At 45.4% G+C, this 19,918-nt stretch overlaps 2 protein-coding genes across 2 annotated transcripts; one reads left to right on the top strand and one right to left on the bottom strand.

Annotated features, from left to right (window-relative positions):
- Positions 1-1,721: 1,721 nt before the first annotated feature.
- LOC123112571 (meiosis-specific protein PAIR2) lies at positions 1,722-14,234 on the bottom strand. Its single transcript, XM_044533601.1, has 30 exons — positions 14,180-14,234; positions 14,025-14,080; positions 11,935-12,031; positions 11,774-11,842; positions 11,571-11,663; positions 11,335-11,458; positions 10,704-10,773; positions 10,590-10,631; positions 10,315-10,443; positions 10,125-10,232; positions 9,904-9,946; positions 9,798-9,836; positions 9,554-9,678; positions 9,336-9,348; positions 9,153-9,223; positions 8,968-9,078; positions 8,733-8,883; positions 8,085-8,170; positions 7,927-7,984; positions 7,690-7,823; positions 7,453-7,560; positions 7,289-7,312; positions 5,764-5,948; positions 5,400-5,526; positions 4,823-5,195; positions 4,648-4,706; positions 3,781-3,817; positions 3,265-3,632; positions 2,654-2,737; positions 1,722-2,405 (listed from the first exon to the last, which is right to left on the bottom strand). The coding sequence occupies exons 1-29, from the start codon at positions 14,184-14,186 to the stop codon at positions 2,690-2,692; spliced, it is 2,955 nt and encodes a 984-aa protein (XP_044389536.1). The 5' UTR covers positions 14,187-14,234; the 3' UTR covers positions 1,722-2,405; positions 2,654-2,689.
- A 417-nt stretch (positions 14,235-14,651) lies between these two features.
- Positions 14,652-19,088, top strand: LOC123114897 (U1 small nuclear ribonucleoprotein 70 kDa-like). Its single transcript, XM_044536269.1, has 3 exons — positions 14,652-14,740; positions 18,447-18,703; positions 18,780-19,088. The coding sequence occupies exons 2-3, from the start codon at positions 18,449-18,451 to the stop codon at positions 19,086-19,088; spliced, it is 564 nt and encodes a 187-aa protein (XP_044392204.1). The 5' UTR covers positions 14,652-14,740; positions 18,447-18,448.
- The last annotated feature ends 830 nt before the right edge of the window (positions 19,089-19,918 follow it).

Below are 19,918 nucleotides of genomic sequence, written 5' to 3'. Positions count from 1 at the left end.
GTGGTTTCTCTACATGCATGTAACATGTCGTCGGACAAAGCAAGCTCAGGGACTACGTACGCTCTCGGTTTGCTCCAATTGCGTCCTTTGTTATCAGCTAACGACACCGTCAAGTCTTGAAGATTTCCATTTCCATGGGTGTTGTTGGGGCTGTTACCTACGGATCCGGCAAGGAATGTGCTAACTACTAATCGGCGGCGCATCAAATCTGACATGACACGGGGGAAGTGACGGCCCAATCATCATCAGCAGCAAAAACTAGCAAGAAATGGAAATCAATCTACAATTCCACATATGTGCCGTCTCAGGGCTGGTGTGTATAAGCCGTGGGCGTCATGCATGCCTTTGCTGCGCCATGTACAGTATGTATGTACTGTCCAACAGTACAAGTCCTTACAAAGGACTACGCGTGTGCTCGATCGCCGAACCAACAATAGTTACTTGGCCCTTTCTTTCTTGCTTGGTAGGATGTCGTCAAGTTAAGCAGTCTATAGCTAGATCCATTCATCCATCCACCTAGGATCAGGATGCTCTAACTAAGAGTACAAGTAGTGTCTAAACGTGGAACGGAGCCCACGTCGATCGTGCCTCCAATAACACGGGGAGCTAGCACGTGACGTGAGAGTGAGACGGCGGACCCAGATCGATCGAAACACTTGAATTCGCGGTGGGGCTTTGGACGGCGGCATCGCGCAGGAGACACGTTAATGTATTGTGCCTCGTCGGGTTATTGGGCACTGATGGTCAGGGGGGTGCTGATGCTGAGACGGAGAGGGAGACGGATCACAAGACTAGCCCTGACTAGGGCTACAAGCCCTAACCTAGCGGTAGAGAGGGATGGATCGATGCTGCCATGCCGGGGAGGAGAGGACTGGAGTACTGAAATCTGGCCGGCCCCGATGGCTTAATTTTTCCTTCTTCTACAGTGCCTTGTAGTATAGGAAGGAAAAGAGCGGGGGAGAGTGTAATGCGTTCGCTGTAGCGACAGCGAGGTTGGGCGGCTCCTGACCCGCACGCTCGCACTTGGATGGATCTTGCCGATATTCGGACGCAAGGGGCGGTGGTGGTGGCGGGCGAGCCGGCGACGGCGCTCACATCGACCGACAGAGACTCCCTTCGCTCCACAATCCACATACATATGTCTTGGCCTCGCCGTTGGCCGACCTGCCTCCACGCAGATGTCCGGTGCACATGCATCAACTGTGCCGATGCAGGTGGTGTCAAATATACTTACCATTGTCAAATACTTGCCGTTTCCAGTGTGGATTCGTACGGACGGGTTCTCAGCAAAGCTTGCATGATGCAGGAGTTCGCCACGTCTGGTCTGCGCATGTGCATCCTGGTGGACATGGTGGTAATGGATGTTTTCGCTACAATAATTGCTTTCTTCAGAAGAGGAGATCTCCTGGTTACCTCGCCTGCTGCTACTGAATGCGTTTCCTGTAGCGCGTCCTAGGTGGGAGGGAATGAATTGCAACTTGGCGCCTAAAACAGAACATGCAATCAGACAAACAATTGCCGTGCCGTGCCCACAACCACCCCTGCTCTTGCTCGATATCACAGCGCCTTCAAGGCGAATTCACGCGACCTGACTGATGCACTCGGTAACAAACAATGCTTCATACCAGGTGCTGTAATTGCTCTTGATTGATTCTCCCACGTTCGGGTGACCTAAAAAAAAACATCAACGAGAGGACAGCTTCAAAACGAAAATCATTCCATCAGAAAATAGATGCCAAGCGGCAGCCTTTCAAAACGTTAGTAAAAAATGCCGTGGTTTCTTTACATGCCATCAGACAAACAAGCTCAGGGCCTACGCTCTCGGTTTTGCTCCAACTGTGATGCCAAGCTACCAAATCGACAAGCAAGATTTGACAGGACATATATGTAACCTATAAGTCAACCTTAATTATCAGCTAGGACCATCAATTATCCATGTCATATGATCAGGAGCAAATCCAAGCTCGATCAATCACCCCCACAGCGGCCAAGGCACCAACCAACATTCTGAAAAGATTTTTACAAGACAGGTAACTCTTCTTGGAAAGTGTCCCACCTTTTTGTTCACTTGGGTTGATTGGCATTGCACACGCTGTCAAACTAAAAAAAAATCTCTTCAATCATGCGCCCAAGAGATTGCCTTTCCTTCAACCGCGACACAATCCAGAGCGTTCCTGGACGGAAACAAAAGCTGCCCGCTGGACCGTTTTTGCAGAACTTCTACAGGAAACCTACCGTGACCACAATCTGCAGACGCCAAACCGCATAGCGATGGACGGAAAGCAGGAAACAGTTGTTGGGTCTATTGCATTTGGAAAAGAGATAGCAGGACCATCTACGAGCACCCAATGCCACATTTAATTGCACATGTGCAGACGTTCTTGTAGCGCCTCTGATTTCTGTTCCTGGAAAGCAACAACTACAGCATTTATTCATTTTTGTCTTTTCTTTTTTTGACACAACACATTCTTATTAGAAATTTAGAGAGTACATAATGTGTTATGTGAAAACGGGAGGGTTAATCGAATCCCCACTATCGAACGATAACGAAACAAGGGGAGTGTTGTTCAGTAATTAAGCATGATTTCTTGTTCTTGGATATACATGTGAAAAGCTCCAAATTACCATTTACTAAGTTTAGTGAGATTCGTACCATAAAGCATCGGGCAGGACAATGCACATCTCCTCACTACTCTACAGTGCTGTCCGGTTGTCCATCTTTATTAGAGCCTATACACTGCAATAGTAAACAGACAAGCATAAGAGATAGCTGTTCGAAAGCATAACCCGGATATACAAAGAATAAAGAGAAGTAAATGCATAAATATCATCTAGGGCATCCTTGCACAAATTCTATAATAGTACAAAATACAAATAGCACAAGAACTCTCTACAGCAGATTTCTTAGGACTGCTATTAATCTCTCAATGCACTCCATGCTTCCTTCTAGCATACAACCACATAATGAAACTTCACTCTAAACTGCTTTACGACTGCACAAAGGTGGAATAGTTCATCTTAATTTTTATCGCATTCGTAAGCCTCAATAAACAATACAGGTCTCATGGATGAATTTATATCAGGAATCAAGAGAAATCAAAAGAGTAACAAAGCAGTTAGGATAATTAAGTTTATTTGATGTAAGAAGACCATGGACTGACGAATAGAAAAAAGGTCAGAGGTTGCTTACTTGCACACGGAAATCCTGAATACCAAAGTAAACATATAGAAAAGACAGAGGAGAAAGTGAGAGAACACACTTACCATCCTTTTGCTGATATATGGTTTTATCTCAGGGAGTAACTCAGGATTGTTCTCCTCTTTAAGCTTATGATTTTTCTCAAACTCTTTCCTCGATTCCTTTCGTGAACCAGATTGCCAGACACCACCAAAATTAGGGAGCCAACTAGCATCAGGCGTTTCTGCAACGACCTCACCTCGCTTTTCCATCTCCATTTCAGCTCTTCTTCTCTCTGCCCATGCAGCTCCAACACGCTTTGGGTTAAGTTTTCTTGATTTTCCTTTCAGAGAAGATGGAAGAGCATAGCTGGCGAGTGACACATTCTTTGGATCATGCTCACTAGCTTCTAACCATGGAGGAGGAGCACCAGTATGCACATTTGCTTTCAGGCCTTCATAACACAATGATATCACATAAAATTTCATGCATGGACTGAGAAAGAATTAAGTAGATATATCAAATTTTGCTCAAGCTGCAGCATTTTCAAATCAGATTAGTGCAAGGAAAATATACACTACAGAAAGTGCAGTGTCAAATACCCTGATTGAATTTCCCTCCAGAGTGGCCCTGTTGGACCTGAAAGGGCAGAATTGTAAAAAAAGAGATGCCAACATGCACCACAGAAAAGTGATTATATAAACAACAAATCATTACATATGAACATTTGTAAATAAAAAATTGGTTCATAATTATTTCTTTTAGGAAACAAGAAACATAAACTAGAACAAAACCCTTTTGTTACAAGAAAAGAGAAATTGCTACATTTGTTTGAAATTAATACTGTGCAGGTTCTGCTAACATATGAGAAAGAATTGCAATTATGTTACTGGGGGAGGTAAAGACATGTTTTAAGACACCGGGGAACAGTGAAGGCATGAGTAGAGGCTGGCGACAGATCAGGACATAAATTTAATAGCACATCTGACATGTCTGGTCTGGTGTACTCCAATACCATAGTAAGAAGATAAATTACACATTTATATAATTAACCAGATGTAGATCAGAAACTAGTCCAAGGAAATATATCTGCAAACTAAAATCTACAAGCATGACTGCAACCAAAAAATCACATTCCTAAAGATGTCAATATGCCATATGGTTTAACTTCCTGAGTCTGTATGACAACTTCCTCTCGTTTAGCTTTCTACTATTCAGATTCAAGATGCCTAAACATTGTGATACTGGCTCAAACAACACTAACTAACCATAGCTTCTCTTTGCATAAATGGAATACACTCCCATTTGTCGTTGCAACTCATCAGCACTTCAAATTTCTTAGTGGATCTTGTTTACAGAAGGACTGCTAAATAACGAACAAAATACACAAGGCTGCTTGCGATCTTTTCAAAAGGACAAATGTCTACTTTTCACATGCACATGGGTGTGTGCACATATTATATACTTACATATACAAAAGAAGAAGACGGTGGATTTGGTCCATTTCCGAGGGAAGTAGATTGAGCACCTGTAAAGGGATTAAAATCAGCAACGTACCAACCAAGCTGTAGAATAGTACAATTAGCAAAGTCCAGAGCAAAAAAGAAGTGAAAGATCAGTGAGAATTTCAACACTAGGGCTCACCTTTCATTTGTGCATCAGCACTATGAAACACGTTTGTACTTGGCATACCCTGATGTCCATGTGTTGTGACACAGGGTTTGACAGGCAGTCCGGAAGTACCAAATGGAGCAGAATAAGCAACACTTCCAGAGGTGGAAGATCCATGACACGCTGTACTAGTGGGGTAATAGGCCCCATTGGTAGGACTTTGTAAAGGCATAACAACACAAGATGCAGTATTACGAAAAGATGGGATGTCAGTTTCAGCAAAACTATCCAAAATTTTAGAGGTAGATTCATTTTGGATATCTTTCAACGGCCCCAAAGATGGTCCAATCATGCCATTGGCCAATGCCTGTGCTTCTGTACCGGAGGACTCACAGCCCTTCTCCCACTGAAATTATAAAAACATAACAGATCAGCAGTGCAGAAATATGTCAGCATCATCTTATTTCCAGAGCACATATTAACCTGCTTCACTGCCAATATCATATCTAAATAACAAACAGACCATTTGATATAACTGCAGCTGTGAAAATAAGCACATCATGCCATTCTAGCAGGAGGAAATACAGGCACAAAACATATAGCACTGCACCTTGGCAAGCTCATCCTCTGAAATCCTAAACGAATCGACCTGATCCATCCCGCCCCCATGCTTCCGCAGGAAATCCTTGACGCCCTTCAGGTGCTCCTCGCTCGCGAGATGGTAAATCGCATTGCTACTGCAAACAGAGTAAAACAGGTCTTATATCATTCACACAAAGTCCAGATGTCTACAGTATCTCTAAAAACTCTACTGTGCTTCCAACAACCCCTGCTTGATCCCGATGTGCTACCAGTGCTCGATCTCATGTTCTATTGGACCATCCAAAGTTGGAACCTACTGTAACTAGAAACAGCACATCTGAATCAAAACCCTAGGTGTGCAGGGACGCCTAGGAGAAGTAGGCGGAGGCTACCAGGCGAAGCGGCTGTCGAGGTCGACGAGGTCGGCGGAGCAGAAGGGGCACCAGAGGCGGGAGCGGGGGGCAGGCGCGGAGGGGCGGAGGAGCGCGCGGCGGAGGTCGGCGAGCTTGGCGCGGAAGCCGGAGAGCGCGGCGGCGAGGGCGGCGCGGTGGGCGGGGAAGTAGCGGTGGCGCCGGCCCTGGTCGTGGTTGCGGCGGCACAGCTCGCAGTACTCGAAGCTGCCGCCGGCGGCGTGCGGCTTCGGCGGCATCGCTGGGCGGGGCGGGGCTCCTGGCCTGTCGCGGGGGCCCAGGCGTTCGCGCGCGCGCGTTTGGGCTTCAGCAGATTTGGGGGAGAAACCTAAAAAAAAACAGATTTGGGGGAGGTGCTGGTGCTCCAGCGGCGCTTCGAATTTGTGTTAGTTTTGATAAAATTTAAAGAAAAAAGGACGAATTGAAGTTGTGTTTTAGATTTGGAAAGAATATTCGACTAGACCTCAGAACCGAGTGTGGGCATGTGGAGTCCATTGAAAGAGAATGTTCTTTTTAGATTTAGACAGCTCAACGTTTTAGCGTACTACTACTTAGATTTCGTTATGGATCTCTTTCGTTTATCAAGCTAACGATGCGAAGCAAGACAAAGCCTAGCGATGATTGATTCGCTGGAAGAACTCCGTCGTGTCGCACAAACACGCCGAGCGGCTCGACAGGCCTGACAACAGACGCAGAGCCATTAGTTGATCCAGGACGTGCTCCGGATAAAATTTCATCGGCCGGAGGCCCTGTACAGCGATCGACCTCCGGGAGACGTGACCACCACCGCGTCAATAACTCGGAACGCCGGCAAGGAATGAACTGCTACAGTGACCCAACACGGCCATCACTCAAGCCTACCACTACCAGGCTTTTAGTAGCACAGGTGTACGCACTAATCCAACACGATCCAGGTGACAGTGTGCCGGGCATCATCAATGCCGCGCTGCCCATGCACCAGGCGAGGGAAGAAAACGCCGCCCCACGGTCCCCGCCGGAAAAGCTTTGGTCATACGCCAAGCAATTGCTCGCCGGCGTACACTGACCACAGAACAGTAACTACAGCTACAGCACCCAAGACAACAAGAAGAAAAAAGCTTGCGCCGACCGTCGCTGCTCAGTACAAAAGTTCAAATAGATCCGTCATTGCGTGAAGCAACCAACGATGATCATCATTGTATACAACATTGTTACGTTTCATCATTCAGGCAAAAGTGGCCTCACAGTACAGTCTCCAGTGAAACAAACATCATGAACAACAACACGTCTCAGGGGGGACAAGTCTCTCTCGTTTACGTTTTGCTACCAAGGATACGGCTAGGGACAAGGATCTACATCTGCCTGGGGGGTGCTCTGTCGCTATCTTCACAAGTTTCAAGCACCTGAACGAACTGACGTACTGAACTAGGGGGTATCTGCTTCTTCACCTGGCCTACGAGGTTAGTTGCGCTGAGGCTCCTTGCGATTCCGTGCCGCCCCAACTGAACTAGGACTTCTGGCGCTTGACCTGCTGGAGGATCGGCTCCTTCACCTGCGACAAATTCACCGGTGGTCAAGCTTATGGTTGCTGTTAAACTGATGCAACTGAAAGGGTGATGAGCATGTCACATGCGTGAGATTTGTGGATTTGATATTTTGGTTAAGTGAAGGAAGGTGGAACTTTTCCATTACCATGCTGGTCTTCCTGGTCCGCTTGTCCGGCGTGCCCATCGACTCTTCGCCAGCCAGAGACTTCCTGATCCTCTGCCCGAGCACCCCACTCTCCAGGGACGTAGCCGACTGCAAGGAAGGCATCACAGTTTATCACGTTTCAACTATACTACATATGTTGTGGTTGCTCTTACTCAGAGTCTCAACACTGCAAAATTCTTGACTACTTGGGGAAGTCCAATCAGGCTTCGGTCATACCTCGCGATTGCTTGTGGGAGTCCTGCTTGGGTCCTTGTTATTCTGCTGCTGCTCCGGTAGCTCCCGTGTGCGGGTAAGATCAGATCCAACTGACTGGAAGCGGCCGTTTGTCGAGCCATCTTTCATTTCCTGGTCTGTAACAAGAGGTAAATGCTACGGTTTAGCAACTGCTGCCAAACCCAATGTGACAAAGAGGTAAGAGCCTGAACATGGATGTAGATCACTGTTGCCACTCACCAGTTATCTGATGATCTCTGCGGTCAAACTCAGCAGGCCTTGCGTTGGTGTCAATTGCCTGCATGATATAACAGAGATTGAGATGGATCGGGAATGCACAAATGAGTTGCAGAATTACTACAGAAGTGGTGCATGAAGCTTGGAATCGATGGTCATACCATTTCATCACTGATATCAACTTCCAGTATCTTTTTTATCTCAAGGAGCTTTCTGTTGGTGACTTCAGAATGAATGACAGCTTTTCCTGTGAGACACAGGTTGACATGTATTTTGTGAAGAGAACAAATGTAGTAAACTGCATAACATAGATAATGTGTACTGACATGATCAACTGATCGAATTCAGAAGATACATGTCTGTATTATATTTATTACAGTATAATGGAACAGTAAAATGACAGGATTGTTTATCCTAACAATGATTAGTTTGCAGCGAACATAACAACTTATGAAGCTTTCCAGCTGATGCATTTTATCCAAGAAAGATCAGCATGCAAGTATTACTGGTAAACAACATTTTTCATGAAGAAAATGGTCTTCCTTCAGGGGTGCTATGCAACACTTTTTTCAGAAATGCAATTGATCAACATGCAAAAACTGATCATTTGAGTCTCAGCAGCAAATCTTTCTAGGAAATGAAAATGAGATTAATGGCTGGTTTATTCTTCACCACTTGCTGGACAACCCCCGCAAAAAAAAACATGTGAACCATCCAGAAGAATAGAGGCTACAGTCGAAGAAGGCATCTTAGATTTCATGAAGATTTTCAAAAAGGTTGACTTCATACAGATAAATTCAAGTAGTTACCTAATCTTCTGTTGCCTGAATTCTTAATGTATCCATCTTGCACCATTTTGTCCATCAACTTTCGGACTGTGGTCTGGTTGGCTTCGCCATCAAGCTTGCCCTGAAGCTTAGCTACAGTCACATAATCCATTGGAAGTGCGTGGTATAATGCCTGCAACGACAATATTATGTTAGGAGAAATTCCCATGCATTGACCTTGTTAACAGCATAACCATCAAGGGTTTAAGGACGGTACCTTCATGTACATCACATCTGTGTCGTTGTTTTTGGTTCCTTCAGTAGGTGTAACATTGTGCATGGCAACCTCTTTCTCTTTCTTTATGTAGGGTGTTTTGGGATCAGTAACCTGTAATCAGGGAATAATCATGTTAGTGAAGAACAATATATCATGTGGTACACAATACTGTTACTTAGCTTGACCTTGTTAACAGCATAACCATCCTTGCCTGCCCTGGAAAGTAAACCATCTTTAAGTAGCCTCTCCAAAATATCTGAAAAATGAGTCATTAGTTTAGTAATTCACGACTTGAATAAGAATGAAGAAAGAATGCCTCTGTTTTACAAGATTAATCTGACGAGCACACAGAACTGTTTCTGCATTACCTTCCACCATTTCCTGCAAAACATTCAACAAGCACTTGTTAATAGCAGCCCAGAAAACTTGTAAAGTGTATCAAGGCATGGTCTGTTTACACACACTGGTGGACTAACACTATAAAGAAATCTGTCACTTGCTCACAAGTCTAGTGACTAAAGTAGAACAAATAATCAACCAAAATATCAATACTTGTCATAAAAGGGAAGATGACAGCAAGAATTACCAATGATATGTCAGGGTAGTTGGAAAGGACATCTGAAGCATTAACAGTACCCATGTCTCTTGAGCATATCCATGCTCTTACTTGAGCTGTTAGCTCTTCCTCATGAGCAGCATCTTGAGTTTCATCTGTGAATATATGAAATTAGAGAAGAGCAAACAAACGGACATAGACCACGTCTGCATGTAAAAACTACATATATACTGTATGTGAGAGCAAATAAAGCTCTCTTGAACCAATAACTGACCTTCTGAGTTTGTACCACTCTGACCTTTGCAATTTCCATCTGTTGTAGCAAGTATATTAGCACCAAAAATATTAAATAAATGAGAGCATCATGGAATAAATGTTACCATTAGGAGCAACGACGTAACGATCCACTTCAGATGGGCGAACCTAATAGAATCAGGGATTATGTAATGTCAGGGAATACTTTAGATTACAAAAAGAAAACAAAATACGGTACAGACATTTTCATGCAAAAAGGAGGTACAACATGTCCATAACCAAAAAAAGAGCAAACTAAAGATAATGTTACTGAAACTATCAGTTATCTGATTTCTTTGGCCTTTACCTCGGTGTCCGATAAATCATTATCTTGGTCTGACTCACGACCCAAGCTCATCTTGTCATCATCACTGTTAGCATCATTAGCATCACATGGATCAAGGACACTCTTAACCTGCATAAACAAAGCAAACATGAGAAATTGATCAAAAAGACCCCAACAGAATTCTGGACAGATGCTGTAATTTCCACTACACCTTCAAAGCTAACACAAGATGCTTGCTATTGACATTCCCCACTTCCATCTTCAAGGGGTTCTTGTTCCATATATTTACGGCTTCATTCTCAGCACAACCCTTAAAGAAGGGAGGCTCGTAATCCTCAGGCTGGCAACATAATAAAGTCTGTAAGCTTCCACCAACAAAATTATATAGAAAAAGAAAAGCTAAATCCTTATTTCTACAGAACAATAGAATCAGGTTATCTACGATGGCAGCTGAAGGTTTCGATAACTAGAAACAAAGGCACTCACTGTGGCATCATCATAGTATAGCAGCTTCATCAGAATGGTTCGCTGAACACAAACAAGCAACAGAATCAGAACAGCACAATCCAATGTAACCAAAATACAGAATGCCAAAATTACCTCCTCTGGCATTTGATCCAAGGTCCTCATAAGTGAAACCAGCGTTCTGATCATCTTACAAGCAGAGCTCCTAAAAGGAAACCGTTGCCACGTCAGAATATTACCATTTTACCACTGGTTACAGCTGACAATGTTTATGCTGACAATGACATGCACATATGAACCCAATGAATAGTACTCCCTCCGTCCCAAAATAAGCGGCTCAACTTTGTACTACTAAGTTGAGTCACTTATTTTGGGATGGAGGGAGTAATTCACAAACTGATCTGCAGGATGTATATGACAAAACCACACTGAAACCTCAACTAGCTCATACCTTCAGTACTAGAATTTTGCAAGTCAAGCAGGAAAACTAACAGCAATTCAACTAGTACTAATTGTCAAGAGGTGAACAGCTCCTCCATAACTTAAGTTTTCACACACTAATAGAGAAAAACAGAACACTGAACTCCTATGCCTTCACTTTATGAGGCCATATCTTTGAACTTATACCAGTCTGCATGCAGTATTACTTTACTATGACGACTACAGTACACATAAAAACACTCTTCACAAATTAACTCTTAGGAGCACAAAAGACTAACAAGAAAAACAAATCCTAGCATCCAAAAAGGGGTATGCAAGATAGCACCTCATCTGGTCAGGAGTGACTTCTGCTGCATTTGACTTGAATGTGGCACTATTCTTTTTGCTCCCTGTGCGACTCATGTTCATTGCAACTTCTTCCCCGTTTGTGTTGGGGTAGCTAAATGAGACTGCATGATAATCATGACACATGATAAGCAAATGTAGGGCATATGATCCATCATCGATGTCAGTCCAACTTAATACGCTACACGTTAGCAAACTCCATCCGGTGATACTCACAGGCATACTCTTCAATCATGGGGCCTTCCTCCTTCTCACATATACAGAAGAGAAGGGTCTTGAGATATTTCTTTTGTAAGGCATCATAGACACCTAGAATCGGAAAGTTAACCAGATAAGCATATTAAAAGCACATCTAAAACATATAATAATAAAACAGTAAACTAATTGAATGAGCTCAAGTTGTCTAAGACATATATTACCTTTCTCCATCCAATCAATCAACCTCCTGGATTCAGCATCCATGGGCATCAGCTTCTTAATCTTCATCTCTGCAACAAATATAAGGTTGTTTGAGACTTTGGCTAATAAATGTCAAGCAGAATGTAGATATTACATATATATACTGGGCACCGATCCTGACCTAGTGCCGGAACAGACTTATCATTGAAGTACTTCTCAGGGAATAGGCCTCTGATGTAGCTGATGTTGTATATAGCAATCCGGAGCAAATTCCTTGTCTGTTTGGTCAACAGAACACCAATGTTATCCAAATAGCTGTATGAAAAACTTAAAACTATGCACTATGCTATGATTTTCACCAGATCATATAGATACTTATTGAAATAGTCCAGTGCTTCAGCAATGGAAAACTTATCAACATCATATCAAATTGGATTACTGATAAACAAGATCAGAGTGAATCACATAATTCACGAGAAAACACATTTTCAATAATGTTTTGTTCAAACACATACATATACAATAATGATCGTGTATTACATATCTTTGATTAAACACCAAGAACAGTTAGCCTATGCAAATACAGGTACATATATTGGTACTGATAATCAAATCTGTTAAGTGAACAGAGATCAAAACATTGCAATTCAGGGCAAACGTGTACAAGAGAAATGTAAACAAGACATATCATGTCATATAGGAAATGAACGACCCAGCTTTTCAAACTGAAAGCTACCAAAACCTGATGACCAACCAATAATCCTGCAATGTATTTGCCAACCACTCCCAACTACTAAAAGCAGTAATATCAAATGAGGAGACTACAGTTTGAGAGTTAGTTCCCAAACATTGCAAGAGAAGTTTACTAACCTCAGATAATTCCTAAATGCAGAACATACATTGAAAATCTCACAGCATAGCACAAGAAAAAACATACTTATAAACTACAGAGAAGATTTTCTGATTCAAACTGGCCAAAAGTATGTCACGCTTGGATCAAACAGTAAAACCCCAATCATAGAGACGCTTAGTACTCCACTGGAAACATTTGAACAGCAGAAAATCTTACTCCTAGAACAACAGGGACTAGTAAAGCCCAATTCGAACTAAGATGACAGAAGTTCGTGCTGCTGTTCCATGATAATTTGGAAATGTGCAAGCCAGTAAACAATGTATCTCTGTGCTCCCCCTTCCACCGTTCTACATAAGACAAAGCATTTTGATAGGGACGTGAAGTTACGAATCGAACATAGGCTGCTACCACAACTTCAGCAATTAAATAGGAAACGTGACTAAACTAGTTCCACACGTACAGGAAGAGTTCGATCACTGAAAATCCCTAGACGCTTCTACCAGAACGCACCAGAATCGATGTACTTAGGAAATTGCCAGAGAAAACAATTAGGATCGTGGAGGAAACTAGTAAACCAACCAATATGATCGACGTCGAACGTGTGAATCCACATTTCCAGCGGATTTAATGCTAACTACATACGCAAGCGAAATTACCACAAGCATGCTTCGACGACCAAACCAAATCGAGACGGGGAAACCCAAAGACACCAAACCAAATTAGTTCAACAGCTTCCCCAAATGTTCAGAACACTGCTGGTTCAGAATCGCAGCGCAAACCCGCGCTAATCTCCCGCGAAATCGAGGAAAACGACGAGGCAAGCCTCCCGAAAAGCAGATTCCACGCTTCAAATCCGCAAATGAAACTGAGCAAGCAAGTAGGATGAGGGAAAACCCATCAAATCGGTGGGGTAACAGCGAGACGGCCCGTTTGAGCAGACCGAACGCACCCGAGAGTTCGCGGAGGAAACTAGGAACAGAATCCATTTGAGCGATAGCCGATACGGAGTCTACTGACGCTTCCAGCCGCCGCCCCGTCAGCAACATTGGAGCAGAAATTAAACCCCCACAAAACCCCATGGCTAACCTCCCTCGCACGCCCAAAGCCCCAAACCCGCGCACGAAATTGGTGAAAATCCCGCCAAGCAGCACCAAAATCCACCCCCGAAAAACCCGATCAGAGCGAAACGATTCCGACGCCCCGCGAGCACGAATCGGCCACGAATCGAACCCGCACAACGCACGCGCTGCGGCCAACCGAGCGACCAAATCCTAGGGCAAGCGCTTGTCAGGAACCGCAGGACGAAATCTCGACCGACCGGCGCGAAACCACCGACGGGTCCAACTCGAATCGCGCGGAACCGAACCGGAGACGGGGGTGGGGGGCGAGGGGAGGGGGGAGGTGGGTGGGCGACTTACTAGAAGCAGCGAGTCCTGCTCCGTGATCTCCGCCTCCTTCGTCTTCTGAGCCATCACCTGCATCCACCGGAGAAGAGCGCCGGGGCGCCGGTTAGCACGACACGAAGCGCACGCGGCGGCGCAACCACGAGATGGGGGCGGGGGCGCGGGAGAACTCACCATTTTGCCGCCCTGGTGGTGGGCGTGTGTTGTGTGTGCGCGTGGGAGGGTGGGAGGGGTGGAGAGAGAGAGAGAGAGAGAGAGAGAGGGTGGTGACTGGTGACGTGAGGGCTTTGGTATGGGAGGGGTACTTGTAGAGGAGGACGGGGCAGTGGCTCCAGCCCCGAGGCGTGGACAAGAAGGCAGGACAAAATTACTGTTCTGACCCTTAAAGCAAACTAAATCCCGATTTGACCTCGTTCCAAAAAAAATTTCGTTTCTGACCTTTTTCGGTGACGCCAAGGTCCCTGGCGTCTGGGTTACGAAGCAGACGCCACGGTCCCTGGCGTCTGGCCCCTGGCCCGCACTGCCCGCCTGCCCGTTGACCTGCTGACGTGGCAAAGGGGCCAGACGCCAGGGTCCCTGGCGTCTGGCCCCGGTAAGTGGATAACCCCACCGGGAGAGTGTGTGGGTCCCACCCCACACACTTTCCCCAATCCAGCCCGAGCTTGAAGAAGAGCTGCTGCCTCCCCACTCTCTCTCACCCCTCAAGCTCCCCCTCAAATCCTCTCCAAAAGGTACATCCCTTAGGTGGATCTTTCCATCACTTTGTTGCTCTTGTTAATCTCTCCCAAATCATCCAATTATTTTTTGTTAAGTCTTGTCCTTTTGGTTGCATTTTATACATGTTGGTGGAACCCTAGTTCATGTTTTCTCCCCCTTATGTTAGTGTGAATGGCTTGGTTAACTTTGATAATATAGTGCTATGCATGGTGTGTAGTAGGAATATATGTTTGTTGAGTAGAAAGATTGGGGGTTAGGGTTAGTTAGTGATTAGGGTTAACTTTGCTTAGTGTGTTAATTAGTGATTAGTGATACTTTTGTGGACATCGCCAATAATTTAGTGTTGATATGATTTGGATATAATAAGATGTATTTGGATAAACACCAATTCTCATTGAGGTCTTAAATGCATTCATGTAATTTTTAGATGGAGAGACTTGTTAATGTTCATTACATTGACAAGGAGGCATTCTTGAGTAACAATGCCGACACGGGTGAGGAACCATTGGTTTTTGATAGAAGCCCTAGCTATGAGGATGTTGTTGCAAAAGTGAGACAAGTCTTGAAGTGGATGGACACCAATGTTGATGTTAAGTTAATAGGAAGGTATGATGTTGGAGTTGGAGCCAAATCTCGCTTGAAAAGTATGCCTATCACCTCGGATTTGCATTGGGATGTATACAAGGAAAAAGTATCCCAATCGGAAGACAAGTCACTTGAATTGTTTGCCACCACTGAATCTCCTCGGTTTACCTTTGATTTGAACCGGCATGTCTCTTCCCCAATGGATGACATGAGCGAGAGGACAATGGTGCCACTTGTTGAGCATAGGGTTGTGGTTGATGCCCCCAATGTTTATCCCCCACCATGTCCCCGTGTACCAACTATCAAAGCAAATGAGGTTGAGTTGTATGCCCCCAATGCTTCTAGCCAACCACCAACTAGCCAAGCAAATGAGGTTGAGTTGTATGCCCCCAATGCTTCTAGCCAACCACCAACTAGCCAAGCAAATGAGGTTGAGTTGTATGCCCCCAATGCTTCTAGCCAACCACCAACTAGCCAAGCAAATGAAGTTGAGGTGATTGCTAGTGACGGAGTAATTCAAGAGGATGAAGATGCTTATGATGACGACGAAGAGCAAGAGGAAGGGTTTCATGGCAATGATGTTGGTGACTTGGATGTGTACATAGCGCAAAAGGACATGGATCGTGACTTGCCTTTTAGGCGTCAATATGCGTATGACTCGGATGACGAGGGTCCAGTTGAACAGTTGGACGAGGATGGATTCACAAAGGAGGAGAACCAAATCCACTTTGAGCTGACGGGCTTACAAAAAAGAACTCACTTATTTAAAGATCTCGGCCTTGCCCATAAAGCTGTTGTTGACGGTGGAATGAGAATGACGGCGATTGAGCCAACACCATGCCCGGATCCAGGAGAACCAAGGGTGGAGAATGAGGACGAGAATGCTTATTTGAAGAAAGGATTGAAGTTTCTGAGCTTGCCTATGCTGAAGTTTTGGTTGGCTGACTATGCCATTCGAAACCATATGCCAATTTATGTTGAGCACTCCGACATGAAATTGCGTTACACCGTGGCGTGTGAGCAAAAGGAATGCACATGGAAGGTTCGTGCAAGAAAGCTTAAAGAAACCGAAGAATGGGTGTTAACAAGTTGTGATACCACTCATAGATGCAAACCGCCATCGAAACGACTTAGAAAGACACACCGTCAACTCACATCTGAGTATCTTGGATACAAATGGATGAAAGACATAGCCTTTGATCCCACTGTGAAAGTGAGGTTTCTCATGCGGACGGTGAAAAAACAATTTGGTTATGAAGTCAAGTATGGGAAGGCATGGAAGGCAAAGGCAAATGCTATTAGGATGTTGTACGGTGGTTATGAAGAAGCATACAACCAGCTCCCAAGGTTGTTGGCCGCCATTGCACATAGGAACCCGGGCATGTTTCATGTGGTCGAGGATCACGAGGGAGTGTTCCACCGTGCCTTCTGGAGTTATGGACAATGTGTGGAGGCGTTTCAGCATTGTCGTCCGGTCTTGTCTATAGATGGCACGTTCTTGACCGGTAGATATAAGGGCACACTAATGGTAGCAATGGCGCACTCATCAAACAACAACGTGTTGCCATGTGCATTTGCTTTGGTGCCTTCCGAGCACCAAGACAACTGGGAGTGGTTCATGGGTCATGTTAGGCACAACGTGATTGGGGCTAGGGAGGTATGCATCATATCGGACCGACATCATGGCATACTCAAGGCAATGGACATTGTTATTCCAGGATTTCCAAAGCTTCACCACAGATGGTGCATGAGGCATTTCGTGGCCAACTTTTACCGGGCATGTAAGAGCAAGGAGCTCAGCAAAGACCTTACCCATGTATGTGTGGCCTTCACCACCCAAGGTTTCGATGCTCGGTACAACAAACTCTTTGCAGCGGTGAACGAAGGGGGAAAAGACTTCTTAACTAGGAATTTAAGTGAGAAGCACAAGTGGGCACGCGCTCATGATGATGGTGGTTGGCGATATGGCGACATGACGAGCAATCTCGTAGAATGTTTCAACAATGTGTTGAAGGGTGCTCGTGCTTTGCCAGTGACTGCAATAGTGGAGTACACCTTCTTCAAGCTTAATGAGTACTTTCAGAGGCATTCTGAAGAGACTGCAAAATGGATAGGTGAAAAAAAGGATTATCCGGAAAAGGTTGATGAATGGTTGCAGTTACAAGCAAGCAAGTCTTCACGACAACAAGTTATCGTATTCGATAGACTTGAAATGATCTATCAAATTGATGAGCCAGGTGGCACAACACGAGATGGTAGACAATATGGTGGTGCTGCATTCAAGGTGAAACTGAAGACTCGGTGGTGCCAGTGCGAGAGGCCTAGTAAGTATCATTGGCCATGCTCGCATTTGATAACGGCGGCGAAGGCGAGAAACATACATGTTAATGATGGAAAAACCGTGAGGATGCAAGAGTTCCATGTGGAAGCTACTAGGTTGACATGGGCGCCAAGATTTCAACCTTTCTTGGACCAATCATAGTGGCCTGAGTACCATGGCCCTCATATTAGGCCAAACCCTCTTCTGAAGGTGGAGACGAAGGGTAGAAGGAGAACTAAGAGGTTCAGGGGTGATATGGATGACCTGGCTGGATACACTGGCATGAAACAATTTGGTAGCGGTCATTTCATGGAGGCTCCTGACATTATCAACTGTGGGGTGTGCGGTGAAGGGGGACACAATGAGCGGACATGCAAAAAAAAGAAAACCAAAAAAAGAAAAACAAGTCGTGGAGGCGGCACCGATGGTGAAAGAGGTGGAAGAGGTGACGGTGGTGGTGGTCGAGGAAGAACGAGTGTCAGAGGTGGTAGTGGTGGTCGTAGAGGGAGCACAAGTGCTAGAGGTGCTAGTGTTCGTAGAGGGAGCACAAGTGCTAGAGGTGGTGGTCGAGCTAGCACAAGTGCTAGAGGTGGTGGTCGAGCAGGCACAAGTGCTAGAGGTGGTCGTGGTCGAAGAGGAAGCACAAGTGCTAGAGGTGGTCGTAGAGGAATGGCTGATAATGGATCGGCCTTCGGTTATTTGTTTAATCCAGATGGTTGATCTAATAATAATGGTATATTATTTGTTCATACAATTCCTAGCATTTATGCATTTGCTCTCTTAATGTCTTGTGCTAACAATTGTTCTTTTTGTAGGCATGGCTTCATCCGGTTCCAGGACGAGGCCACCGTGCGCGGACCAAGAGGACATGCCGAAGACGTGGTTGGAGGCCAGTTTGGACAAGAAGAAGGAGAAGGATGTGCCCACACCACCATGTTGGTGTGGTGATGTTTGCAAGCTGAAGGTGTCCACTGACCGCAACAAGTCATGGACAGAAGGTAGAAGGTTTTTCGTGTGTCCCAACTATGCACATGATCGTCGAAGGCCAACTAACGCATATGACATACCACCGGTATGTTAGGTGTACATATAAAAAACATCAACAAGTTGTCACTCATATGTCTAACAAAATCATGGTTTATATGTAGTCCCCTCCTCCACTTTGCAAGTACTTCACTTGGATAGATCACGAGGTACCAAAAGATATCCAAGAGGACCAACGTGCAGATTGGTTACGGAGGCAGCGCCTATTCGAGGAGTCCTATGCACGGGGATTGGAGCGGGAGCGTCGTGAGAAGGAGGCTCGTGAGCGCAAGAAGCGTGAGCAAGAGAGGGCACGCAAAGAGAAGACGGCTCGTCAAGAAGAGAGGGCAAGCAAACTTGCAAGGGCTCGCGATGCACGAGAGGAGGACGAGGCACGTGACAAGAAGGGAAAGTGGCCCCGGACTACTCAGTAGACAAATGGAAAGGCACCGGCGTCGATGATGAACTGTCGAGACTTTGTTTAATGTATGAACTTATTATTCGAGACCTTGTGTGGTCATGAACTATTTCTGTCATTCGAGACTATTTGAGATTATGTGCAAACTATGTTCGTCATTCGAGACTAGTTGATATGCTTTGTTCATATTTTTGGTTGAGAGTAGCATGCTTTGTTCATATTTAACAGTGTTTGCTAGTTGTTGCTAAGCAAAAACTTTAACAAGCTGTGTGCAAAAACACCAGGCCCACACCCAGACGCCAGGGTCCCTGGCGTCTGCCTCCCACACCCAGACGCCAGGGTCCCTGGCGTATGGCTTGCTTTGCTCACGCAGGTGACCAGACAGGCCGTCTGGTGTGTCTGATGGACACCCAGATGCCAAGGTCACTGGCATCTGCCTCCCACACCCAGACGCCAGGGTCCCTGGCGTCTGGCTTGCTTTGCTCACGCAAGTGACCAGACAGGCCGTCTGGTGTGTCTGATGGACACCCAGACGCCAAGGTCACTGGCGTCTGCCTCCCACACCCAGACGCCAGGGTCCCTGGCGTCTGGCTTGCTTTGCTCACGCAGGTGACCAGACAGGCCGTCTGGTGTGTCTGATGGACACCCAGACGCCAAGGTCACTGGCGTCTGGTGTCCAGAAAGCATTCCTGTCTAATGGATAAGATTCGAGTGGATAAGATTTTGGGCCCACCTCTACCCCTCTCATCCATTCATCTCCACCTCTACCCCTCTCATTTCACTCATATCCACCCACTCTCACATCTAGCCCTGCCAACGTCACTCCCTCGTCCAGCACCCTAACCC

The sequence above is a fragment of the Triticum aestivum genome, chromosome 5B (assembly GCF_018294505.1).
Source record: "Triticum aestivum cultivar Chinese Spring chromosome 5B, IWGSC CS RefSeq v2.1, whole genome shotgun sequence".
NCBI lineage: Eukaryota > Viridiplantae > Streptophyta > Magnoliopsida > Poales > Poaceae > Triticum > Triticum aestivum.
The sequence above is the reverse complement of the archived record's forward strand: the minus strand, read 5'-3'. Positions and strand labels throughout refer to the sequence as shown.